The sequence below is a fragment of the Callorhinus ursinus genome, unplaced genomic scaffold, assembly GCF_003265705.2.
Source record: "Callorhinus ursinus isolate GAN/ISIS: 27379988/994484 unplaced genomic scaffold, GSC_fseal_2.0 scaffold48, whole genome shotgun sequence".
Taxonomy (NCBI): Eukaryota; Metazoa; Chordata; class Mammalia; order Carnivora; family Otariidae; genus Callorhinus; species Callorhinus ursinus.
This window is the reverse complement of record NW_027397110.1, coordinates 8,650,839-8,674,166: the sequence shown is the minus strand read 5'-3', so window position 1 is coordinate 8,674,166 and position 23,328 is coordinate 8,650,839. Positions and strand designations below refer to the sequence as shown.

The 23,328-nt window shown below is 55.7% G+C and overlaps 1 protein-coding gene across 1 annotated transcript in view; it reads left to right on the top strand.

The window, feature by feature from the left end:
* Positions 1-23,328, top strand: part of CACNA1I (calcium voltage-gated channel subunit alpha1 I) — a 116,314-nt gene that overhangs the window by 46,499 nt on the left and 46,487 nt on the right. Inside the window, exons 5-6 of the mRNA XM_025881969.2 lie at positions 3,283-3,380; positions 17,743-17,902. Coding sequence (XP_025737754.2) covers positions 3,283-3,380; positions 17,743-17,902 — 258 coding nt within the window. The remainder of the gene's footprint in view (positions 1-3,282; positions 3,381-17,742; positions 17,903-23,328) is intronic.

Sequence of the window (23,328 nt, the reverse complement as noted above, 5' to 3'; positions counted from 1 at the left end):
ACCTTTCCTCTTTTGACTGGACTGCCAGGAAGCTCAGAGCTAAGATTCCTAACACTAAATCCTTCAAGAAATTTCTCATGGGAGCTTTTCAGTGGACACCCTGAGGGCTGCAAGTGATGAGGTCTCAGGGGCATTTTTGCAGTAGGCTGCAGAAGGTGTGTTCCCTCACTGAAGACCTGGAGGGTCGCGTCAGGGGGAAGGGAAGGAAGGGGCTGGGCCAATGTGTCTCTCTGGACCTGCCAGGCAGTGGCTGCTTTAGTCCACCTCAGAGACGGGCATGAGTCTGATCAGCCTCCCATGAGCTGGTTGGGATCTGAGAGGTGCTCAGATCCTAAAGCTTCCTAACTCTGGCTAATCATGGGCCTTGGTGACATTCATCAACACCCTGTACCTCACTCAGAACCCAGGGGCCAGTCCCCTCCTTGTTTTAGAGAAACACAAAGGGAAAGCTTGAGCCTGAATGGGCTGGGCATCTGTAGATGTTTCCTATCCTTGGTCCCGGCCTGTCCGCGGGGCAGGGGCCGGGACAGGGCGGCAGTGCGCAGCCTCCCTTAATTGAGAACCAGTCATTTCATTCTCCCACAGGTTCTACTTGGGGGGACATGGAGCCCCTGGAGCAGTGTGAGGCAGGGCCAGGGGATAGGCAGGGTTGGCCTGAAGGCACCCATAGTGGGGGGCCCTGGTCCAGGGGAGTGTGGGGAACAGTGCGATGGGTTCCAGGTATTGGGGAGGCTCAAACAGGTTAACGCAGGTAAGGAATGAGAACTGCCTGGCAGGCAGTAGACCTCAAACACCACGTGCTTTTCTCTGTCTAGCCATCCGGCTGTGAAGCATCTATTTATTTTTATTGCGAGATTTCGTGGGGATGGGAACCAATCCTGGGCTGTCACCTGCCAGAGCTCAGCAGGTGTGCCCTGGGGCTCCCGAAACAAAGGATCCCAGTGGGTTCAGCCTGGCGGAGTCTGGGAACCGCCACCCCAGCACCCCCAGCAAACCACACACGGAGCCCTGGGGGCCCAGCTATGCCCAGGGCATGGTGCTGCCCCTGCGGGCAGCATGGAGGGAGCCAGGGCGGAAGGAAGAGGGCGGCTGGGGGAGGGGCGGGGAGGGGCTGGCTGGAGCTGGGGCGGCTCTCCTAGACCTGGGGTGTGAGTGTGTGAGTGTGTGTGTGTGTGTGTGTGTGCGCGCCGAGCCAGTGTGAGCGCCTGTTTGTGTGCCTGTGTATGCCGCCCCCACAGTGCCTTCATCGCACACATCTCCCTGGCTGCCTGGAGAGCTCTTTCTACAAAATACAAAAATGGCAGTTGGCTCGCCCACACACGGAATCCTCACACAGCTCCACTCCCTCCTCGGTGCCCCTTCACACATCACCCTCTGTCCTCACCCACTGCCCCTGGGCCGGCCTCAGCCTGCAGCACCCTCTGTGCCAGGCTGCTGCCTCTAGCACCCCTCTCTTTCTCCCCTTCTCTCCCCTCTTCCTCCCCTCCCCCCTCCCCCTTCCTTTCCCTCCCCCTCCCTCCTCCTCCTCTGCCTCCCCTCCTTGGTCCCCCAGGTCTCCATCTCTAGTTCTAATTCTCTGTCACTTTTTTGGTCACGCCCCCTCTTCTGAATTTGGGCTCTGGTGGGGGAGTGTGTGTGGATGAGGGTGCCCGAGGAGTGAGTGTGTGTGTGCACCGACGGCTGTGTGCAGGTGTGTGACTCTGCACGCGAGAGAGAGCATGGGAGCCAGAGTCTGTGCCCCAGAAAGCTGGGGGATGGATGGAGGCATCTCAGGCAAAGAAGCTTTCACTCAACTGTTCTTCCAGCAGCGGGAGGGGGCGGTGGCTTCACAACAGTTGGACAGGTTTGCATGGTGTGTAGGAAAAGCCTTCATTTCCCCGCTGATGGGAGTGACAGGTGGAGCCCCGGGGTGGAGGATGGGGGGGGGCGGGGAGGGGGAGGAAGGGTCTGGTGGTCTGGTGAGCAGCACGGGGCGGGGGGTGGGGGAGGTCAGGCCGAGGCTGTAGGCCCGGTGCGGGGGCGGGGGGGTCGTCCTTCAGCGGGGCAAGAGGGACAGGCAGTAACTGAGCAGGTAGGATCTGATGGAAGCCAGGACACCACAGAGAGGACCCTAGAGATCTGCCTCCAGTGGAGATCTGGGAAGACTTCCTGGAGGAGAAAAACTGCCTCTAAGGCGTTTCAGGGACGGTTGCATGTGGAGAGGGAGGGTGGACCTGTTTGATGAGGCCTCATCTCTGCCTTTGGGTCTCTCCCTGGCTCCAGTGGGTACTCCTGAGGGTTGAGGCCAGCTTTGAGTCATTCTTGGGTCTGTAGCACCCACACTGGCTTGGTTCATCGCAGACTCTGGTGTGGAAAAACTTCCAGGACTCTAGGGGCATCTGCCCGGATGCTTAAAGCATGAGTAAGGTTTCAGTGGACAGAGATGAGAGAGGCAGCATCCCAGGCGGAAGGGATGGTGGGTGCAAACGCTTGGCATGGGGGCGCAGTGAGCCGGTGAGGCTGGAGCCTGGGTGCCTTGCAGGGAGCGTGCCCAGGAGAGCATGGATTTTTCCTGCAAGTGAAATACAGTGTGCCTGTGACATCCCCGGAGGTGGGGCCTGGGCTGCTGTGAGCCTGTGGTTGGGCTCAGAGGCCTGGAGAGCCAGACAGGGAGGGGCAGGTGTGGTGTGGGCCTGGCTGGGTGACCTGGGCCATGCGATGTCACTTTCCTCTGGCTCCTCTCCTCATGTGTAAACCTGGGCATCTAAGCTAGGCTTGCTGGGGGTCTGGGGGCTCGGGGAGATATAGGGACTGGGGGCTCGGCTCTGGGCCTCTGCTGGCAGCCAGGACTTGACCCTGCAACTGTGATTTTGCCCTCTGGTCACCACCTGGGGTCAGCCGGGGGTCTCCCCCTCCATCGTTCTCCCCTGCTAGCCTTCCCTGGTTCAGAGGCTGCTGGGGAAGCAAGGGCAAGAGCTACTTGGCACAGTGCTGGGCACTCAGTTGGGACCCGAGGGCTCTGCTTCTCCGTTCCCTCTGCCCCCCCACCCCCCACTGCATCTATTGGGATCCCCAGGACGGTAGGAGGCAGATGCCACCAGGTCCATTTACAGAGGGGGCAACAGCCCAGGCCACACAGCTGACTGGGCCATAGCCGGGATTCTGGCCCCGTTCCTTACCTCTCCCCTCCAGGCGGCTGTGGGCACGGATGGGCATGCGTGGGTGGCTAGATGGCTGTGGCCTGGTCCGTGGCCCTGAGTGTCCCTCCTGCTCTGTCCCTCACTCTCCCCCCTTTCTCTGCAGGATGGTCGAGTACTCCCTGGACCTTCAGAACATCAACCTGTCGGCCATCCGCACCGTGCGTGTCCTGAGGCCCCTCAAAGCCATCAACCGTGTGCCCAGTGAGTTGGTTCCCCCCTTTTGCCCCCCTGGGCCCCCCCCACCCCCAGCCATTCCTGCACTAGGACAAGACTGGCCAGCACCTTCCAGTGCCTGTGCTGGGCATGGGGATCCTTCAGTGACCAGACAGATGTGGGTCTTGCTCCCACCAAGCTCATGGGCCGGTATTTGGGCCTGAAGACGCTGGAGGGAGGTTCTGGTACCTCTGAGTCCCGTAAGAACTTGAATGGCAGCATTCGGGGGAGTCTGGCTTTTCAGCAACAAGGCTCCTTGTGGGGGGTGGCTGTCGAGGGGGACACACGTGTGAAAAGAAGCTGCTTAGTTTGAGGGAGAGCATCATGCCGCCTTTCACTGGGGAGGGGATCCCCAGATCCCTCACTTGCGCCGACTTAGGACTCAAGCTCCATCACCCGACCACGCACTTCCCCGCCCCACATCAGGAACCACCCATCCATCTGTCTGTCCACCCGCCCAGTGTTGAAAAGTTATGTTATAACAAGCCCTGACGTCTGCCCAGATTCATAGTTTTCAGAGCTTTTCCATCTCCATGATTTCTCGTGAGCCTTACAATCCCTCCGTGAGGGAGGTGGGCTGTCCTCACGGAAAACCTTTCCCAAGGTGCGAGATGCGAATTAACTTGCCCAAGAGGCCTCCTGACTTCCCGAGCACTGTTCTTTTACTACCCTGAGTTAGCAATGGGATGGGGGACGGGCCGGGAGCGTTCGGCCCGCGTGGGATTTCAGCCCTGTCAGGGAAGGACAGGACGTTTTATGAGCACCTGCCCACCTCCTCTGTGGCATTTGGCATACTGATGGCTGACTTAATCCTCTTGACAACCTGGGTGAGGCTCAGAGAGGGGAAGCGGTTTGCGTGATGTCACACAGCAATTCAGCGGCAGCACAGGGTTCTGCGCAGCGTTCTGTCTGCCCTGAGCCCTGCTCTTTCCCTGGCTCTCTCTGAACCCTTGCTTCTCTTCCTTGCCCGAGCCTTGGTTTCCCTGTCTGCAGAAGAGGGCAGGTCCTCTGGCACCTCTTCCTCCTGCAGAGTCAGAGTGGTTCTCATTCCCCGCCCCCCAGTTCTCAGTCCTGAGGCCTTGGGGCCTTGTCACCTGCTCCACCCAGCCAACCTCTCCACAGCCCGTCCGCGGTGAGAGCCCGTGGGGCTGGCCTGACTCTGGGCAGGCCTGCTAGGGCAGTGGAGTGCAGGCCCCGGGATATTTGTGGAGCAAGATGGGCGGCCAGATGGTAGCTTCATTCTGAGATGGGCAGGCCGGGCGAAGTACAGAGGGGATCCTGGGGGCGCATATGTGGGGCCACCTCCCCACCCATGAAGGTTGACATGATGGGAACCCTGGGAGCCCTGAACACTACTCTGAAGGTCCTGAGGAAGGATGGGGAGGCAGGGGAGGGAGAGGGGTGAGTGATGAGGAGCGAAGCTGTGAGCGGTGTGGGGAGGAGCAGTTCAGTGCGCTTCCCCCTTGGTCCCCTCCCACTGCTCTGGGGAGACTCCCTTGGGGGCAGGGTGGGGAGGTGCCAGCTTCTCTCTATCCTTCCCACCCCCACCAATCCTACAAGGTGATCCTAAAGATTACCTGGTTCAAAACCATCTTTAGACCATTGAACAAATGAAGAAAAGAAGGCCCAGAGAGGGCCGTGAGCAGTCCAGGGTCACACAGCAGGCACCTTGGAGCCCAGGCGTCTGACCAGCATACCTGCCACAGTGTGTGTTCCCCTCCCTCATGCCCCACCACCCTTTACTGGGGAAACTGGCCACGAGATGGACTTCCTTCATAGAGTGCCCACAACTATGCCTAGTACATGGAAGTCGCTCAAGAAATGCCCGTTATGTGGACACACAGGGCAAGTGTGTTGAGCGGTTGTCCCGTGCCAGGGCCACAGTGCCGTCGGTGCTCAGAGAGGTGTCCAGGCATCGTGGAGCACGTGGGGCATGACATGGAGAGGGTGGGGGGCTGGTGGTCCAAGAAGGTGTCCGAACTGAGACCCAGTGTGGCCTGGGGATTAACCAGGCCAGGGAGTGTTTTGGAAACGCCTGGCAAGAGTGAGGAGCATGGGTTGGGGCGAGCTGGCCTTAGGACGGGACTGTGGGTGAGTGATGGCTGGGTCCGGGCCGGGCGGGACTGAGAGAGCAGATGCCTGGAAGTCCCAGGCCTCACCTTGGGTAGTTACTGGGGAAGCCCGGCGTGTGGCCTGAGCAACCTCAGATGGAGGGCACGGGAGGGGCCACATTTCTTCTGTCTCCCTTCCCCCCAGCCCTCCCCATTGCTGTCCCAGGCGGCCACCCTGTGGCCACTGTTGCACCCCTGGCCACAGAGCCCACAGGCGGGACCCCTCTCCAGAGATGTGTGTGCACATGCCGGGGGTCACACACAGGCGTTTGCACACCATCCTGCATTCTGAACCTCCAGGTCTTGGGAACAGTGATGTGACGGGACATTTGAGAAGAGAAGGTCTGGGGGGGAGGGGATAGGGTGTGGGTCTCTCCCCATGGGGGGGGGTCTCTGTACATCTATGTGTGGGTGCGTGTGGGTGTGAGGGGCTCTGTGGCCACAGGAGACCACGTGTGTGTACATGTGTGTGCACGTGGGATGTGTGGTGCCTGTGTCTCTCCCTGGCCCCCCCTTCCTCCCTCTCCCGCAGCACTGAGTGAGGAGCTCATTAGGCAGCTCCTGGCTGTGGAGGCCACTTCCCGGTCCCCAGCACCAGCCTGCCTGGTTCTCTGGAGAAGGGCAGCGATGGGCCCTGTGTCCCCGAAGCCTCCAATTTGGGAGGCTGTGTGGCCCGGAGGGCCCCGAGAGGAGTAAGTGTCCTTCCTCAGGGGCCTCCCGCCTGCTAGTTAATAGGCATGACCGGGAGGCCCAGGCAGGCAGAGTCGGGGACTGGTTTCCTGCTCGGAGCTGACTGCACCTCTCAGCTGACAGAAGGAATCTCGCTGTCTCAGAACCTGGCCTGGGGGAGTGTTGGGAGCACAGACCCTCTGGGAGCCAAAATATACCCCGTGTGTCCCCTCCCCCAACTTAGAAACCACCCTGCGCTCCCGTTGGAAAGGGACCTTAAAATCAATTCATATTCATGAGGAATTTAGTTAATAGGAGCCTCAGGCTGTTAGAGCAGGTTGGTTGGTCCATCCCCTCCTTTATGGGAGGGGCTGCTTTGGTCCCAGGTGCCACGTCCTCTGCCCAGAGTCGCCAGGGAATGGTGGCATGGGGGGGGGGGCACAAGTTCTCAGAAGTGCCTCCTAGAGAGATTTGGTTGGTTGCCTCCTTTTTTTCTAGATGTTTCCCTGAAACATTCCAAGTCCTCCTGTTTGTCTTTATACAGTTTCTTCTGCCCTGGGACTTGCTCTTTTCAACAATAGCCTGTAGCTTTCAGTGTTGCCACTAGATGGCAGGCTAGAGAGCCAGGAACAGTGAAATGATGGGTTATTAATTGCAAAACCCTGGAGAGTGGGTAGCTCCTTGCAATTGAAAACGTATAGCAATGGCTGCAAAGCCTCAGCACAATCAGCCCGGAAGACTTAGTTGGGTTGTCAGGGAATGCAAGTTCTGGTTGTTGGCTCTGCCAGGAGCCTGCTGTGTGACCCAGGAAGTCCCTTGGTGTCTCTGGACCTCAGTGTCTCTACTCTCACAAAGCAAGGGGAGGACTGGATTCGATGTGTAGTTCTCAACTTTGTCCAGGATGGATGGGGCACCTGGCAGTCACGGTGCTGTTTACAAACTTTATAAAAATATGTCCCTCCACCCTACCACGCAGGGCTCTGTCCTGGCCACTCAGCCTTTGATGGATAAAGGAGGCACAGCATGGAGGAGAAGGTTGGGGAGGGAGGGAGGGAGAGAGGAAGCACCAGATTGTGGGTCAGGAGGCTGGGTTCTGGCTCCTTGCTGTGGCCTTCATAAGTCCACAGTCCGTTTCTGGGCCTTGGCAAGATGGGGCTGATGATCTTTAAAAGTGCCCCATCCTGGCACGGGGCAACCCTAGGCCTGCACCCCAGTAAGCTGGTTGCAGTGCTTCCTAAAGCCCATTGGCCATGCCATTTAAATATAAAAAGTGCCTTTTTTCCTCCAGTAAGAAACCAAGGCAGTCATGCTAGGCTCTGAGCCAGCCGAATCTGAGCTGCGGGCCCACATCTCTGCCTGACTGACCATCACGCACCTCAGCCCGGGCTGTGGAGAGGGGAGGGAGTGAGGCCTGGGGAGTTCAGGGGCAGCTGCTGGGGATGCTGAGCCTGGCCTGGGCCACTGCCCGCCCGCAGAGCCCTGTCCGGCTTAAGGTCCCTGGTTCAGCAATCATCCACTGCTGCGCAGGGGCCTTTGGGCTGGGCCTGGGGTGGGGGCGATGCAGAGAGGTGGAGGACATGTTCCCGGGCAGGGCCCACAGGCAGGGGGGCAAAGCTCAGAGAGCTATGGAGGAAGCCACTGTCAGGTCCCAGCTGTGCGACCAGGAACGGAAGCTTCGCTCTACACCGACAGGCCCAGGTTCGAATCCCAGGGCCTCCACTTGACCATTGTGGGACCTTGGGCATCCATGCTCCTCTCCTGGCCCCCATTTCCCCAACAATAAGATGGGCCTAATAATACCAATTTCCCTACAGTTTTGTAAGAATAAAATACTATAACGTGCATGAAGAGCTCAGCACAGAGCTCGGTGTGCTGTAAGTGGTCAGTAGGTGTTACTATTGGGAAGAAGGTGCTGGAACATGGAGGACAGAGGGCAGGGGCATCGGGGCACCTTTGCAGAGGCTGATTTGGGGAGACAATCCCCAAGCACACAGAGGGTCGGGGAGGGCGTTTTTGGCAGACGGACCTACAGGTGCAGGTGGAGAGGAAGAACCGTCCAGGACGTGTCGGCTGGGCAGGGGGCTGCACGGCAGGGCCGGCTGGGAGGCAAACTCTCCACATCCTCTAAGGATTGACCAAGAATGATAAATGGCTAAAATCCATCAAGGGTTTACGTGGCTGCTTCGTTTTGTTTCCTAATAGCCATAGGATGGTTGTACCGTTACGATGCCCACTTTACAGATGGGGAAACTGAGGCACACAGAGGTTGAGTAAACTGCCCCAGGCTGCCCAGTTGGCCGGGGGCAGAGGCAGGATTTGAACCTGTGCTCGCACGACCCCAGGGCTTTGGACTCCTTTCCACTTCCCCTCTTCCTCTCCCCAGAACTTGTAAGCGCCCCAGCCAGCCACACCGTCTGCAGGGCATCAGGAAAGCCCCTGCCCACGTCCAGGGTCAAAGCACAAGTGATGCCCTCAGGACCCTTCCTGAACACCTTTCATTGGCAGAGCACGGAGCTCCCGTGATGCTGGGTGCTGCGCGACCTGACAGGGACAAGTCAGGGCAGGGCGCAGGGAGGCACACTGGTTAGTACAGAGCATTGCGGCCAGGATTCAAAGCGTGGTCCCATGTTAGTTAGCTTTGGCGCCTCGGGAAATGTTCTGCTCTTGCATCGGTCCCCCATCTGCACAGTGAGGTTGGCACGTAGCATCTCTGCGTGAGCTTGTCTGCACTCCAGGCATAGAACAGGTGCCCAGCGCCCAGCCCCCTCCCTGCATCTCTCACGGAGGGAGGGTCCTGGTGTTGGGGCTACAGATGGCAGCATCCAGAGCAGTGAGACCCGGGTTAGCGCCTGGGATCTTGGCCAGTGGCTCCACCCCTCAGGCCTCAGTTTCCCCATCCCTAAAATGGGGTCCCAGCCCTCCCTTGCTAGACTGTGGGGCTACAAGATGTCCACACAACATCCGCTCCTGGCAGGTGCCTGTATCATACATTGATTGTGTGGGATTCTTATACTCTTGGGATCTAGGAATTAGCCTTGTTGAAAGTCACGGAGAATCTTAGACTCATCGAGCCTCAGAATCCTAGACTCTTGGTTTTAGAGATCCTCAGAGCCCTGGTTTCAAAAGGAGAAGTCTCTGAATGATCTGGTCTTGCAGGCACGTCTTCGATTGCCCGTCAGGCCAAGGGGCTTTGGGCTCATGGTTGGCACCTAGCCCCTCATCCCAGGCCTGCTCTGGCCCTTTCTGCCCCGGTTCCTGCCCAGCTGGGTCGTGATTAGGCCAGCCATGCTGAGGATTAGATGAAGGAGGCCCCAGGATTCCTTCTTGGATCCTGCCTCGAGAGGCATCTGTTGGAAAGGAAGCTGGGAGACTCACTTTGAAACAGAGTTTGTGTGAAAATCTCAGCAGTTTCACTTAAAGTGTGTGTTTACTTGGGGCTAGGGGGCAGCTGAAGGAGGCTCCCACCCCAGGGCCATACCTTGGACTTCAGGGCTGACCGTCCTTGGCACCCACAGGGCTTCCCAGAGAAAGGTCTGGCAGCCCCCACGGGGAAGGAAGGGAGGGGAGGAGTGTGGCGGAGAGAGGAGGGAAGAGGGGTGGAGGGGCCCCATTTCCCCGGGGCTGCTGCCTTCTCAGAAGAGATGGAGGCACATCTGGCCTGAACATCTCGCGAGAACCTGACTTGGGAACAAGAAGAGAAGCTAAGTGTGCGGATGGAGACATGCTGGGGGTGGGGGCGGGGCGAAAGCTGCTTTCCCCTCCCCCGCCGTCAAGCTCAAAGTCTACTCTACACATCAGGAGGGAGCCATTCCTGGAGGGGATACCAGGTCAAGGGAGTGGGCTACTATGTATCCATCCATCCATCCATTCATTCATTCATTCATCCAAAGTAGCATCCACTAGGGGGCCACGGAGGTTTAGACGCAGCCCCTTTGCAAGCAGATAGATACTCAAGCCCGGGTCTGTGGGCTGGTGCGACACGGGCTCTAATGGAGGCAGCAGGGGGCTGGGGGGAAGGGTCACTAACGTGTACTTTGAGGAGGTTTTACATAGAAGGGGGGGGACAGGACATTTGAAGAATGAGTGGGAGTTCTTTGGGCCACAGTGGGTTCGGGGACCTTCCGTGGGACTGGGGCTAGGACCACCCCCTAGGGCGTGAGCACTCTCCTGGGATGGAGGGTGTCGGGGTGCACACTCCTTGGCTGGCATTTGTTTCCAGCTCAGGAGTGGGCACTGAGGCCCCCTCATCAGCCCCCAGGCCCCTTCCCCGCTGGGCTGCGGCTGGAGGCTGGGTCCGCGGCAGCATGGCCGTATGCTGCCTGGCCCGGCCGCCCCGGCACCCACTGTGCCCCTGATTAGTTGGCGTTGGCAGTGGCGGGCACGCAGCCGGCCTCTCCCGGTCGCTCAGCACCCTCCGCTGACCTAGCCAGACCGGGCGGGGCGGGGGTGGGGGGAGACCCAGGGCCAGCCACAGCCTCGGCCCCTCCTGCCCTCAGCCCTGCACCCTTTCTCCTGGCTGCGGGCCGTGCCCTTGGCAGAGGCCGGTGCAGGTCCGGGCGCTTTCTACTTGAGCTGGCCTGGCGGAGCGGCTGCACTCAGCTGGGCAGACAGCTCCCGTCTGCAGACAGTGGCCCGGACCTCCAGGGGAGATGCCCGTCAGGAAGTGCGGCCCCCTCCCTCTCCCTCCAGCTCCCCCACAGCCACCGAGGGCCCCCGGCTCCCTTAGAGCAGGGGGTCTGGTCAGGGGGTCCCCAGTGAAAAGGGGTGAAAAGGTTGAGCAGCTCCAACAGTTTGCCCAGCTGCCCTCTGTCTCCTTGCGAGCTCCCGACTTTAAGTGCCATCTAGAGACTATCTGGACCCTGAGGCCACCCACCTGATGCTCCTGGGCCACACTCCTCTCCCCTAACCCCCGACCCCGCCAGCTTATGAAATGCCTTCACATCGATGTCCACCAGGCACTCCAAACGCTACGTGTCCAAACGGAGTCCCGTGTCCCCGTGATGGCTGCTCCATGGCTCTGGCCTCAGGCCCCAGACCGTGGAGATGCCCCAACTCCTCACTTCCTCCATCCCCCACCTCCCATCAATTGCTTGACCTTCCGAAAGCTCCAGAATTTAGCCATGTCCCCATCCTCCACCATCACTGTCATCTGGACCCAGCCAGATGTGGAGTATCATCATGGCAGGTGAACGATGGCTGGGTGGGGCGGACTGGGGAGGGACAGATGTCTGGGAGACTCAGTCCCCACGAGGGTCACACAGGAAGCCCAGCGTCTGGCAGGGAGGACATGGGGAGGGCACGAGCAGGAGCCCCCCTAGCGCTCCCGATTTCTGTCCCCTGGGGAAGGCAGGGCTGTCCTCAGGAAGCAGCAACCATATGACCATCCACCCTCGGAGCCTGCAGGCTGGGCCCCTCACCCCGAGATGTGTGTGCGTGTGCTGGGGGTGACACACAGGTGATCCTACACCATCCTGCAGGCTGGCTGCTTCTAGGTCTCCTCCTTCCACCCTGCCCCCCCAGAGTCCATGCTGCCCCCCAGCTGGGGTGATCTTTCAAACCCTCCTCAGACCGCGTCTCCCTTCTGCCCGGGACTCTTGGTGGAACAGAGGCCCGAGTTCTGGCCCCTGTGGGGCAGCCCTGTTTCCATGCCCCCCCTTGCTCACTTCCCTCCAGCCACGCTGGCCTCCTGGCTCTTCCCTGAGTGTGCCTGCCTCATCCCCACCCCCGGGGCCTGCCCTGGCTGCTCGACCCGCTGGGAGAGCCCTTCCCTAGATGTGCCCGCCGCTGATGCCCTCAGCTTCCGTGAGTCTGTGTCCTGTATCATCTTGCCGGCCAGGCTCTCCTGGCCCCGTTCATACCGACTCTACCCTGGCCCAGCCTGGCGCTCCCCATCCCTTTTTCCTCCTCCACCTGCTGTTTTCATAACACTTTCCACCCGACAAATGAGGAAACAGACTTATTTATTATGTTTGTGGTTTTCTGTCTCCCTTCCCTCTATGTAGAACGTCCACCTCCAGAGGGCAGGGGACTTTGTCTGTTTATTCATTTGTTTGTTTTAACAGATGGCACCCCTAGAGCCTAGAATAGTGCCTGGCACATAGTAGGTCCTCACTAGATATTAGTTGAATGGCTCCATCCACCCATCCATCACTCCTTCATGGCCATCCTTCAGGGGGACCACTCTGGGCCAGGCCCTGGGCTGGATTGGAAGCTGCAGAACACTCCTTAGGGGCCTCATGCTCAGGGCACTGTCCGTTTTGGAGGGTTGTGGGTAGAGCCATGAACTGATGAAGGCCAAGAGCATCAGAAGTGCTGTGACAGAGGGAGGGCGGGGCAGCGGTGCTCACTGCAGGGGTACCAGCCCAGCCTGGTGACCGACCGGGAGAGACGGCCACTCAGCTGAGGTCTAAGAAAGGAGGGGAGATGGCCCTGTGAGTGTGTGTGAGGGCTTTCCAGGGGCTGGCAGGGGATCAGCCTGGCTCTGTCACACCAGCCTGGAGCCCGGTGGCCCTGGGGAGGGGACCCGGCACTACTGCCCAATAGTAACGGGAACCCTCGTGGTGGAGGTGGGGGAGGGCCATGTAGGTGGGGGCAGAGTGTGTGTGAAGGTGAGGGGTAGGGATGCTGGGGGCATCTCCGGGCTGGCTGGAGCGGCAGGTGTAGGTGTGGCCTAGTGGACAGAGGGAGGTGTGGCTGGGGGGAGAGGCTGGGGCCTGTGGTTGGGGCTGGTGGGGACTTTCCCTGTGGGGGTGGATGGACTGCTGGCAGCTTCTGCCTTTGGGGGCTCCTCCTCCGAGGTATTCTGACCCTGTGTTTTTCTTGAGAGGCTGGCTGGATTGTCTTCTGTAGATGAGGCTGCTGGGGTCCAGAGAGGGCAAGCTCTGTCTCAAGGCTGCGCAGCCAGGACTGGCACCCACATCTCCTGTCCTGGGTTGGCACTCTGGGCACTCACCAAAGTAGAGACTGCACTGGGTGTCCTGGGGACTCTGGGGTCCTCTCTCCCTTCTTGGCTGGGGGAAGCAGGGCCTTCAGCCACACTCACGGGGTTGCCTGGAGCCTATTCCTGGCCTCTACCCCAGGCTGAAGGCCTGAAAGAAAAGTCACACTAAGAAGGCAGAACCACGTAAGCTCATCCCAAGAGATGGCGAGTGAGAGCCTGGGGGGAACTGGAGGCAGGACGGCTTCATGACTACCTGGGGGTGGAAACCAGAGAAGACTGCCTGGAGAAGGAGGGCTGGGTGCGGGGATAGGTGTAGAGGGGCGTGAGTAGGAAGGATGGTCTGAGGCAGACGTCTCTGTCTCCGCCTCTCTTGCTGTCCATCTCTGTCCTCTGTCTCCATTTCTTGTTCACCCTCTCCTCTCTGCCTCCACCTCCTGCGCCCAGTGCCAGGGGAACTGAGGGCAGAGAGGAACCGTCCGACTTGCCTTAGCTAATTACTTGACTGTGGGCATAAAAGGAGGATTAGCCGGGGTCTCTCGGGGTCCTCCCTGACTCCCTAATCCTGTGGCCCCTTTTCCCTGGCACGGAAACGATGGATTCGTTCTGAGTCCCTAATTAGCTAATTATGCCTTTGGCTCAGCGGCCCTGGGACTCCCTGGGCCCAAGGGAGGGCTGTGGAGTGAGCTGGGGCCTGGCTCGGCCGAGGGAAGAGGGGAGGGGGGGAATGGGCTGCCATTCAGGGAAGCCAGCTGAGCAGGTTTTGAGGAGCCTTTCAGAATTTCAATATCCTGGAGAACAAGGGAAATGTAATTAATTGAGCAACAAAGGCTGGGCCCAGGGGAGCAGCCACGAGCAGCCAGGCTGGGATTGGGCAGAGCCACCTGCCTCCTCGGGGCCTTTCTGACCCAGCCTGTTCTCACATGGCTGCTGGCTGCCAGTGCATGCATCCTGCCTCTGTCCCTGTCCTCTAGGACTGCCCCATCCAAGGGCTCGCCTGCTGGGACTCGCCCATGGGCCTCCCTGACCGGTCACCTAGCGTAGGGCCCCACACTCCTTAGACTCCGCTTTGCAGCCACCCCCAAGTGTGGCTGCGATGCACTCTCTGAATGGTCATATACCCTTGTGCCTTTGCCACAAGCTCCGGTCATCCTTCAGGGCCAGCTCAAGTCAGTCCCTCTGGGAAGGTGCCCGGAGCTGCCACCACTCCCCAGGCTTGGTTGTGCTTCCCAACACTGTGGTCGCCCGTCCCCCCACTGCTGGACTGCAAGCTCTGAGGCGCCGAGATGCGGGAATGTTCATGTTTGGATTCCCCGTGCCCCGCACCGTGCCACGCAGGCAACAGCATTTGGAAGTGTTCGATGGGCGGGTGAACGATGGGGCACCAGAAAGGCCTGCAACTGGCTGACGTCACATTTGGGTGGATTTGGATGGATTGCAAGGGTGCTTGGTCTGTTTCTTCGCCCCCCTCCCCCGCACACCCTTGGCTACCCCATTGGGGGTGGGCTATTGAGCCCTCACTCACCCTGGCCTGCTCTCAACTGGAGGCCGCAGCCTGCAAGGGAGCCCCACGGCCTTTCCCAGGAGGAGGCTGACCTAGTTTTGTGGGGAGGGATGATGGGGTAGGCATTAATTATTGATTGGGAATCACGCCACACAGAACTCGTGATGCAAATCCCAAATAATAACCCTCATTAACAACCACCTTAGCATCGCCCCTGGAATAAGCAAAAATCCGGAGAGGATCCCTGTTCTCCTTGCTGCCGTCTCTTCATCCTCCCCTCTCCAGTCTTCCATTCTTTGCTCATGACTTATCACATCATTCAATAAATGCAGGCTGAGCCTTTGTTCTGGGCTAGGACCCACTGGGTTCTGAGGAGGCTGACGCAGGCACAGGCCCTGCTCCCAGGAGCTTACAGCCCAGTGGAAGAGGCAGGAGGGTAAACATAATTATACACTAGGGCTAGAAGACTACCTAGTGAATGGGGCCTCCAAGGTTGTGCAGTATACAACCTATACAACTGTATAAGGCAGCCCAGGCTAGGTCAGAGGCGCTCAGATTGCTCAGAGCAGAAGCAGAGCAGAAGGTATGAACTCCACCTGGGATGGAGTGAGAAAGAGTAGGGGAGAGCTTTACAGAGAGAAAGTAGAGTTTCAACTGGGCTGGGGTGGCTGAACAGGGATTTGCCAGGCATAAGAGACATGCAAAGATGTTCCAGAAAGAACAGCATGAATAAAAGCACGAAGATGTGAAATCCCATGGTATATTTAGGGAACTTCAAATAATTTGGTATTGAGAGAGAATAGGCGTAGGTGGAGAGAGAGAGAGAGAGATATTAAGCTAGAGAGGTAGGTAGAATCCAACCTCCCAGGATCTTGGAAGGTATGCACTCAAGAGTGATCTACCAGCTCCTGACCCACTTTGGAGCCACAGACATTTGTGTGGACCTTCTCCCAAGAAAAATTCATGATGTCATACCTGCACATTTTGTAGCAATTTCACAAGGTTCACAGACCTCCTGCAGTCCTTCCAGGCTGTTGTCAGGAATTGCCCCCATTCTGTCCTGGGCTCTGTTTTCCCTGGGCTGGCTTCAGTTGTAGGCAGGCACCACCCTGCTAAGGCAAGACTGTCCCAGCAGCGGTCTCAGCAGCTCCAGGCGTAACTCTCCCCGGCTTGCAAGCTCTGCAGGAAGTGGGCATTTCCCTCCCTCTGTAGTTCCAGCACAAGTCTCAGGGCTGACTCTCATTGGTCCCAGCTGGGGTCACATGCCCATCCTGGACCAACCCCTGGGGCTAGGGGAACAGAATGTGCTGATTGGCCAGGCCCAGGTCATGTGATCTCCATGGCAGCCCAGCCAAACCATGGGGACTGGAATGGGGGAGTGGGGCTTTTTTTTTTTTTTTTTTAAGATTTATGTATTTATTTGAGAAAGCAAGAGAGAGCGTGTGCACCAAACAGGACGGAGGAGAAGAGGGAGAGGGAGGCGCAGATTCCCCACTGAGCAGGAAGCCCGACTGGGGCTCAATCCCAGGACCCCGAGATCATGACCTGAGCTGAAGGCAGATGCTTAACTGACTGAGCCACCCACGTGCCCCATGGGGCTGTGTTCATAGGACCGGGAAAGGAGGCCGGGCCAAACCACAGAGATGACCCGTCTGCCTGGGGTTTGTACTTCTGTGGATTCTCCAGTTACCAGGGTGGCTGGATCTTCCTTCATGGAGTCAAGGGGGAGTGGGTGGCATACAGATGAGTAATGAGGTCGTGTTGATGGATGACATCACCCAGACTCGGGAGAGCAGGTCAGTTTCACAGATCAGGGGCTGGGGGTGGTACAGAGCCTGTGGAAAGGGGGAGGGCATGGAGGGTGTGGCTGGTGGTGTGGATCAGCCCAGGGCAGGGCAGGAGGGGCAGAAGGGCAGGACGGGGAGGTAGATGTGAAAGGTGGTAAGTGTGTGGGGGTTGGGGCTGCAAGCTGTGGGCTGGGAGCACCAGGTTTGCTGAGCTTTGGGTGTGGCCCTGGAGCTGGGGAACTTTTGTAAGGTGGCTGCTGTCTTCTTGGGCCCCTTTGCTGAGAGGAGGAGCGACTGGCTCAAGGTCCCATAGGAAATATGGCAGGATTTGAACGCCGATCTCTCTAAATCAGAGACTGCAAGCTTTCCACAGGCTCTCTTTTCCTACCTGCTGGGTTTCAGGATGTCAGGCCCCTCCAAGATGTAACTGGTGCATTCTGCTCCCCTTCCCATACCCGCCCGAAGCCCCCCTCAGTCACCCTGACACCCCCCCACCCCCCCACACAGAGGGACTCCTGTCTCCATTCCCATTCCCCCTTTTCTCCTTTTCTTGCCTCTGGCTTGGCTGGTTCTTTGCAGCTATTCCTCAGGAAGGAAAGGTCTCTTCTGCTCTCAGGCCAGCTCTGAGTCCACCGCTGGCTAGGGCTCTTCTGCAGGTTGTCCAAGAGCTCAGCCTGGTTCTGTCATGTGGTGGGGTGGGTCAGCAGAGCAGTTCTGGCTGGAACCAGTGGCTGCCCCAGCGGTGAAGGACATTTGGGACACATTCATTAGGCACCTAGTGTGCTCATCTGGGTGGGTTCTGGGCAGGGTGAGATGAGCCAGCCTCGGTCCCAGGCTGCCAGGTAATTGGGGCTTGTGGAGGGAATGCCAGACTTGGTGTTGGGACATCTGGTTTAAATCCGGACCCTGCTGCTTCCCAGCTGTGTGACTTTGGGCAAGTAGCTTTAGTTCTGTGAACCTCCCCAGTTGCTTCTTCTATAAAATAGGGAGAATCTCACCAGCCTCACAGAGTTGTCATGGAGGTTGGAGGAAATCATATTTGTGCATTACCCAGAAGAGGGTTTAGCACATAAATGGTGCTCCATAAATCAAGAGCTGCTTATTCATCCAGAATCTGGTGGAAGTGTGGTGGGGCCCAGAGCCATTTCTAGGGCAGACACCAAGGAGAACGTCTGTCCAATGGCCACTGAGCAGGCTGGGAGCAGTTAGGAGCCCCTGCCCGTGTGTCCCCACCTCCCGTCCCAGTGCCCCTCTCTCTGTTTCTCTGAGCCTGCTCTCCCTCTCTCCTCTTGGGACCTCTCCTCCCAAGTCTGACGGTCTCCCCACCCTCCCCCACTCACAGGTATGCGGATCCTGGTGAACCTGCTCCTGGACACGCTGCCCATGCTGGGGAATGTCCTCCTGCTCTGCTTCTTTGTCTTCTTCATCTTTGGCATCATTGGTGTACAGCTCTGGGCGGGCCTGCTGCGTAACCGCTGCTTCCTGGAGGAGAACTTCACCATGTGAGTGTAGCCCCCGCCATCCAGGTGGCTGCCAGCCAGCTTTGCCTGGGGCGGGAGTGGTGCCGGATGCTTTAGGGCTAGGTCTCCCCACTGAGGTCCCAACCCTTATCCTGAGTGGTGTAGAGAAGTCAAGGAATGTGCTCAGGTGAGCTGGTGGGTTGGATGGGTCTCCCATGAATGGCTGGACACTAAAAGGGGCACAAAAGGCCACAGAGGTCTCAAAATGGGCATCACAAAGTCCTAGTCTAAAACAGGCCCTTAGATGCTAATTCAGCTCTTAGTGACTCTTACTTAATACCAGGGGAACGGACAGGTAAGACCCAAGCAGACGTGATGCCAACAGGGAAAAGGGAGACAGGAAACCTCAAAAGCAGACACAGAACCTGGCCCAATGACAAACATTCCTCTTGGTGACTCTGAGTCATCAAGGAAAGGTCAGCTCTCAGTCGGCAAATGCACTGATGAGCAGGTGGGCAGGCTAACCCTCAGGGAGGCGATTGCCAAAGCCATCTAAACAGAAGTCAAGCTTTGGCTCTTGGAGGAGTTGTGTTGAGTTGTCTGAGAGATTTGACATCTATGGAATCCCCGCGGTGAGGGATGAGCCGCGTCTTTGAGTGCGCATACCTACACAGATGCGTCTGGACAGGAGCATACTACCATTTTACTGTGAGGTAGCGCACTCCTGCCCTGTGCCAGGCCCCGGGGAGGCAGAACTAGGGGAGTGTGTTCATTCGGCCTCTCACTCCACGAAAAGCACTCAAGTGGCTGCTCTTGCCAAGCCCATGCTTAGTGCTAAGGACCCAGCAGAAGATGGAATTCCTGCCCTTGGGGAACTTGTCCCAGTTGCCTCCACTGGGTGACTCTCGTGGGCCGAGGACGTCTGCAGGAGGCAGGGGGACACTGCCCAGGGTGGGCTGAGCTTTCTCCCTCGCACCCTGTCTGTTATGGAGATGAAGCTAAACCAGAGAGCCAGGGTGAGGACTGGGGAGGGGCCTGGCTCACCTGCCCATTGCTACGGGGACGAGTGGGGTACCTGGGTAGACCAGAGAGAGGGCACCCTTGTGGAAAGGGCCATGTGGGGGGTGGGGTGGGGGGTCTACACCTGTGTCAATCACTTAGAAGAGGCGGGCCCTGAGGAAGCAGGAGAGGGGGCACCTGCTTCTCTTGGTCTGGCCTTCAAAGATGGAGACGTGCAGGTATGAGCTCTCAGCTTTGGGGGTTCAGGACATGTCCGGACCCCTCTGTCCCATGTGGATTTCCCCCCTAGCTCATTCCGTGGCCACCCCGTTCTCATTATCCCACTACAGCCCCGGTGTCACCACCCTGCTGGAGGCCTTCCCTCACCCCCGCACATCCCCCACTCCCAGACACCCTATTGCATTATCCTGCTTGATTTCCTGTTGGCACCGTCTCTGTTTGAAATTACCTCACTTGTGAGTTTATTTTACTTGGTTGTTGAGCGTCTCTAGACTGGTTTATTTACTTGGTTAACAGTGACGAGGTGCCCCAGCGGACCAGGGGTGACTGAGGCAATGCTTAAATTTGACCCCATGTGGAGGCCAGGTGACCGAGGCTGAGAGCGGAGTATTGAGCTCTAGGGCAAGCCTGACAAAGTCAGAGCTAGAATTCGAACTCAGGTTCCCCCGCCTGCAGAGCCTTCTGTGACCTGCCCCAGGTGAGCGTGCTCCAGGCATCCCTCCAGGAGCAGAAGCCCCTGGGGAGACCCCAAATGGTCGGTTTGGGGGTTCTTGAGCACAGAATCAGGACGGTATCACCCAACTAGGAAGTGGCAGGGCCCAGAATGTGGAGCCCAGGACTGGTGTCCTCTGCAAAGCGTCTGGTCCTGGTCCCTTCTTCCAGATTCTGTCTAAGCATTAACATGCACCCACACGACTGTTCACATCCCAGACAGGTTTTCTTTTTTTTAAATTTTTTTAAAAGATTTTATTTATTTGACAGAGAGAGAGACAGTGAGAGAGGGAACACAAGCAGGGGGAGGGGAGAGGGAGAAGCAGGCTTCCCGCCGAGCGGGGAGCCCGATGCAGGGCTCGATCCCAGGACCCGGGGATCATGACCTGAGCCGAAGGCAGACGCTTAAGGACTGAGCCACCCAGGTGCCCCCCAGACAGGTTTTCAAAATGCGAATTGCTCTGACAGTGTAGCTTGAGGGTGTTTTCACACCAGTGTTTCTTACTCCACGGATAGACGGATAAACGACAGTTCATCTAGCCAGCCCCTGTTGATGGACCTTGCGTGGTTTCCAAGGTTTTGCTCTTGCATACAAAAGCGCATCATGCACGCTTGTGATCCTTATATACACACGTAATCAATGGCTAGGCTCATAATTGCTAGTCAAAGTGTATGTCTGTTTTTATACTTTTTTGGTGAAGATACAAACGGCATTCAGTAGTGGGCACAACTATTAAGTGTACAGCTTAATGAAGTTTTCTGTGTAAGGCTACCCAGGGAGGCTCCCTCCTGCCCCTGGCTGGTTCCTATCCCCGTCACCCCAAAGTAGCCACTATTCCGACCGCTATCACCAGGGATTTGTGTTGCCTGTTTTTGAGGTTTCCTTCAGTGGAATCATACATGAAGCCCCCTTGGGTGTCTGCTTCTTTGGCTCAGCGAAATGTGTCTTTGAGATTCACCCACGTGCTTGCGGATGGCAGTCGCTTTTCATTTTTCGTTGCTGTGGGTAGATATTGAGCAAATATACAAGTACTTATTTTTTTCATTCCACTGTTGATTTGGGCTGTTTCTGGTTTCTTGGGCTGTTTTGACTCATGCATATTCTTGTACATATCTTCGGTGGACAGAGCCATGCTTTCTTTTGGGTAAATACCCAGGAATGGAGTCGTGAAGGGCTCACGTACGTCTGTCTAGCTTTAGTAGATTTTGTCAAATGGGTTTCCAAATTGGTTGCATTAAATGGCTGCTAGCAAAGTGTGAGAGTTCCAGGGGCCCGGCATCCTTAGCAACATTTGGTATTGTCAGTCCTTTTAATTTTAACTATTCCAGTGAGAGGGCAGTGGTATCTTATTGTGGTTTTAATTTGTACTGCCCCGATGTCTAGTGATGATTAGTACTTTTCACGTGCGTATGGGCCATTCGTGCATCTTCTTACACAGTGCCTGTCACGGTCTTTTGCCATTTTTAGATTGGGCTGTCCTTTTATTATAAATTTGTAGCGGCTGGTTCTTTGTATTCTGGATTAGCATCCTTTGGTGGCAGATATATATATAATTGCAGATATTTTATGTATATATATATATTATATATATATAAATTGGAAATTTTCATCCTTTGGTATATGTATGTATATATATACATACCTATATATATATATACACACACACAAATATATTGCAGATATTTTATTCCAGCCTGTTTCATTTTCACTCTCTTAATGGTGCTATTTGATGAACAGAAGCTCTTAGTTGTAATGAAGTCCAGATTACCAATTTTTTTTTTAAGATTTTATTTATTTATTTAACACAGAGAGAGCTCAAGCAGGGGGAGCATCAGGCAGAGGGAGAGGGAGAGGCAGGCTCCCAGCTGAGCAGGGAGCCCGATGTGGAGCTTGATCCCAGGACCCCGGGATCATGACCTGAGCCGAAGGCAGACGCTTAACCAACTGAGCCACCCAGTGCCCCCCAATCATTTTTTTAGTATTGCTTTTGGTGTTTGATTTAATCTTTCCTTAACCCAAGGTGATGATGATGAAAATATTCTCTAATGTTTTCTTTTAGAAGCTTTCCCATTTTATCTTTCACATTTAGGTCTGTATTCCATCTCAAATAATTTTTAGTATGGTATGCGGTTGGGGTCAAGATTTCCTTTCTATAGGGATATTCGATTGTCCCAGCCCATTGACTGAGAAGTCCATCCTTTCTCTGTGGAGTTGCAGTGGTGTCTTTATGACTGTCAGGTGGCCATTTGTATTTGGGGTGGATATGTACATGTTAATTGCTGATGGATGTTGCCAAATTGCCTTCTAAAAAGGTTGTATCAATACACAGTCCCACCAACAGTGTGTGCGAATGTCTGGTTGCATTCACTCTTTTACACACTCAGTACTATCAACCCTGAAACATTTCCATTTGGAAATGGAAATATATATTACAGAATTTAAATAGGTGTAGTTTTGTTTGCATTTTCCTGTTATTAGTCAAGTGAGCGTCTCTTTCTATATATTGATATATTGGCCCTTTTTTTTTCAAGTACATTGGCCATTTTTATTTCTTTTGTGAATTTTTTTTCTTTGCATTTTTATGTCCTTTTCCACCTACTTTTCCCCCTATTTTTCTTTTTCTTACTGAGTTACAGGTGATTTTAATACGCTGAAATTATCGTTTATTTGTTTTTTTAAAGTTTATTTATTTATTTATTTTTAGTAATTTCTGCACCCAATACAGGGATTGAACTCACAACCCCAGAATCAAGAATCACATGCTCTTCCGACTGAGCCAGCCAGGCGCCCCTCTTTTATTTGTGTTACATGTTGGCGGGACTCATTCCAGGGGAATGGCAATCGCTGGCTTGTTTTTGTAAATAATGTTTTATTGGAACACAGCCATGCCACTTGCTTACCTATTTCCTAAGACTATTTCATATTACAATGATGCAGTTGAGTAATTGGCTCAGAGACTATATGGTCTGCAAAAAACATTTTCTGTCTGGCCCTTTACACAAAAAACTTGCCTACCTCTGCTTTACCCCAGTTCATTGCTTATCTTTTTACTTAGTATGCTCTCTTTTGTCTCATAGAAATTTTACATTTGGGGGTGCCTAAGTGGCTTAGTCCCTTAAGTGTCTGACACTTGCTTTTGGCTTAGGTTATGATCTCAGGGTCATGAGATCGAGCCGCGTGTCGGATTCCATGCTGCCCATGGAGCCTGCTTAAGATTCTCTCTCTCCCTCTCTCTCTCTCTCTCTCTCTCTCTCTCTCACTCTGCTCACCGCCTCCTCTCCCTCTAAAAAAAAAAAAAAGAAGAAAAAAGAAAGAAATTTTACATTTGTATATAGTCAATCTTGACCTTTTTCTTTGCAGCATTTGGATTTTGTGTATTTTATCCAGAAGGCCTATATTTCTTGAGTTAACAAAAATGTTCCCCGTTCTCTTGTAATATTTTTGTGGTTATGTTTGTTGCATTTATTATTTTTAATCCACCGGAAGTTTATTATTTTAAATTCTGTAGTATATTTTACTTAACCTAATATATCCAAAAGATTCTTCTTTTTTTTTTTTTTTTAAGATTGACTTATTTTAGACAGAGAGAGCAGGAGGGGCAAAGGGAGAAGGAGAGAGAATCTCAAGCAGACTCTGCTGAGCGCAGAGTCTGACATGGGGCTTGATCGCAGGACCCTGAGATCATGACCTGAGCCAAAATCAAGAATCAGACGCTTAACTGACTGCACCACCCAGG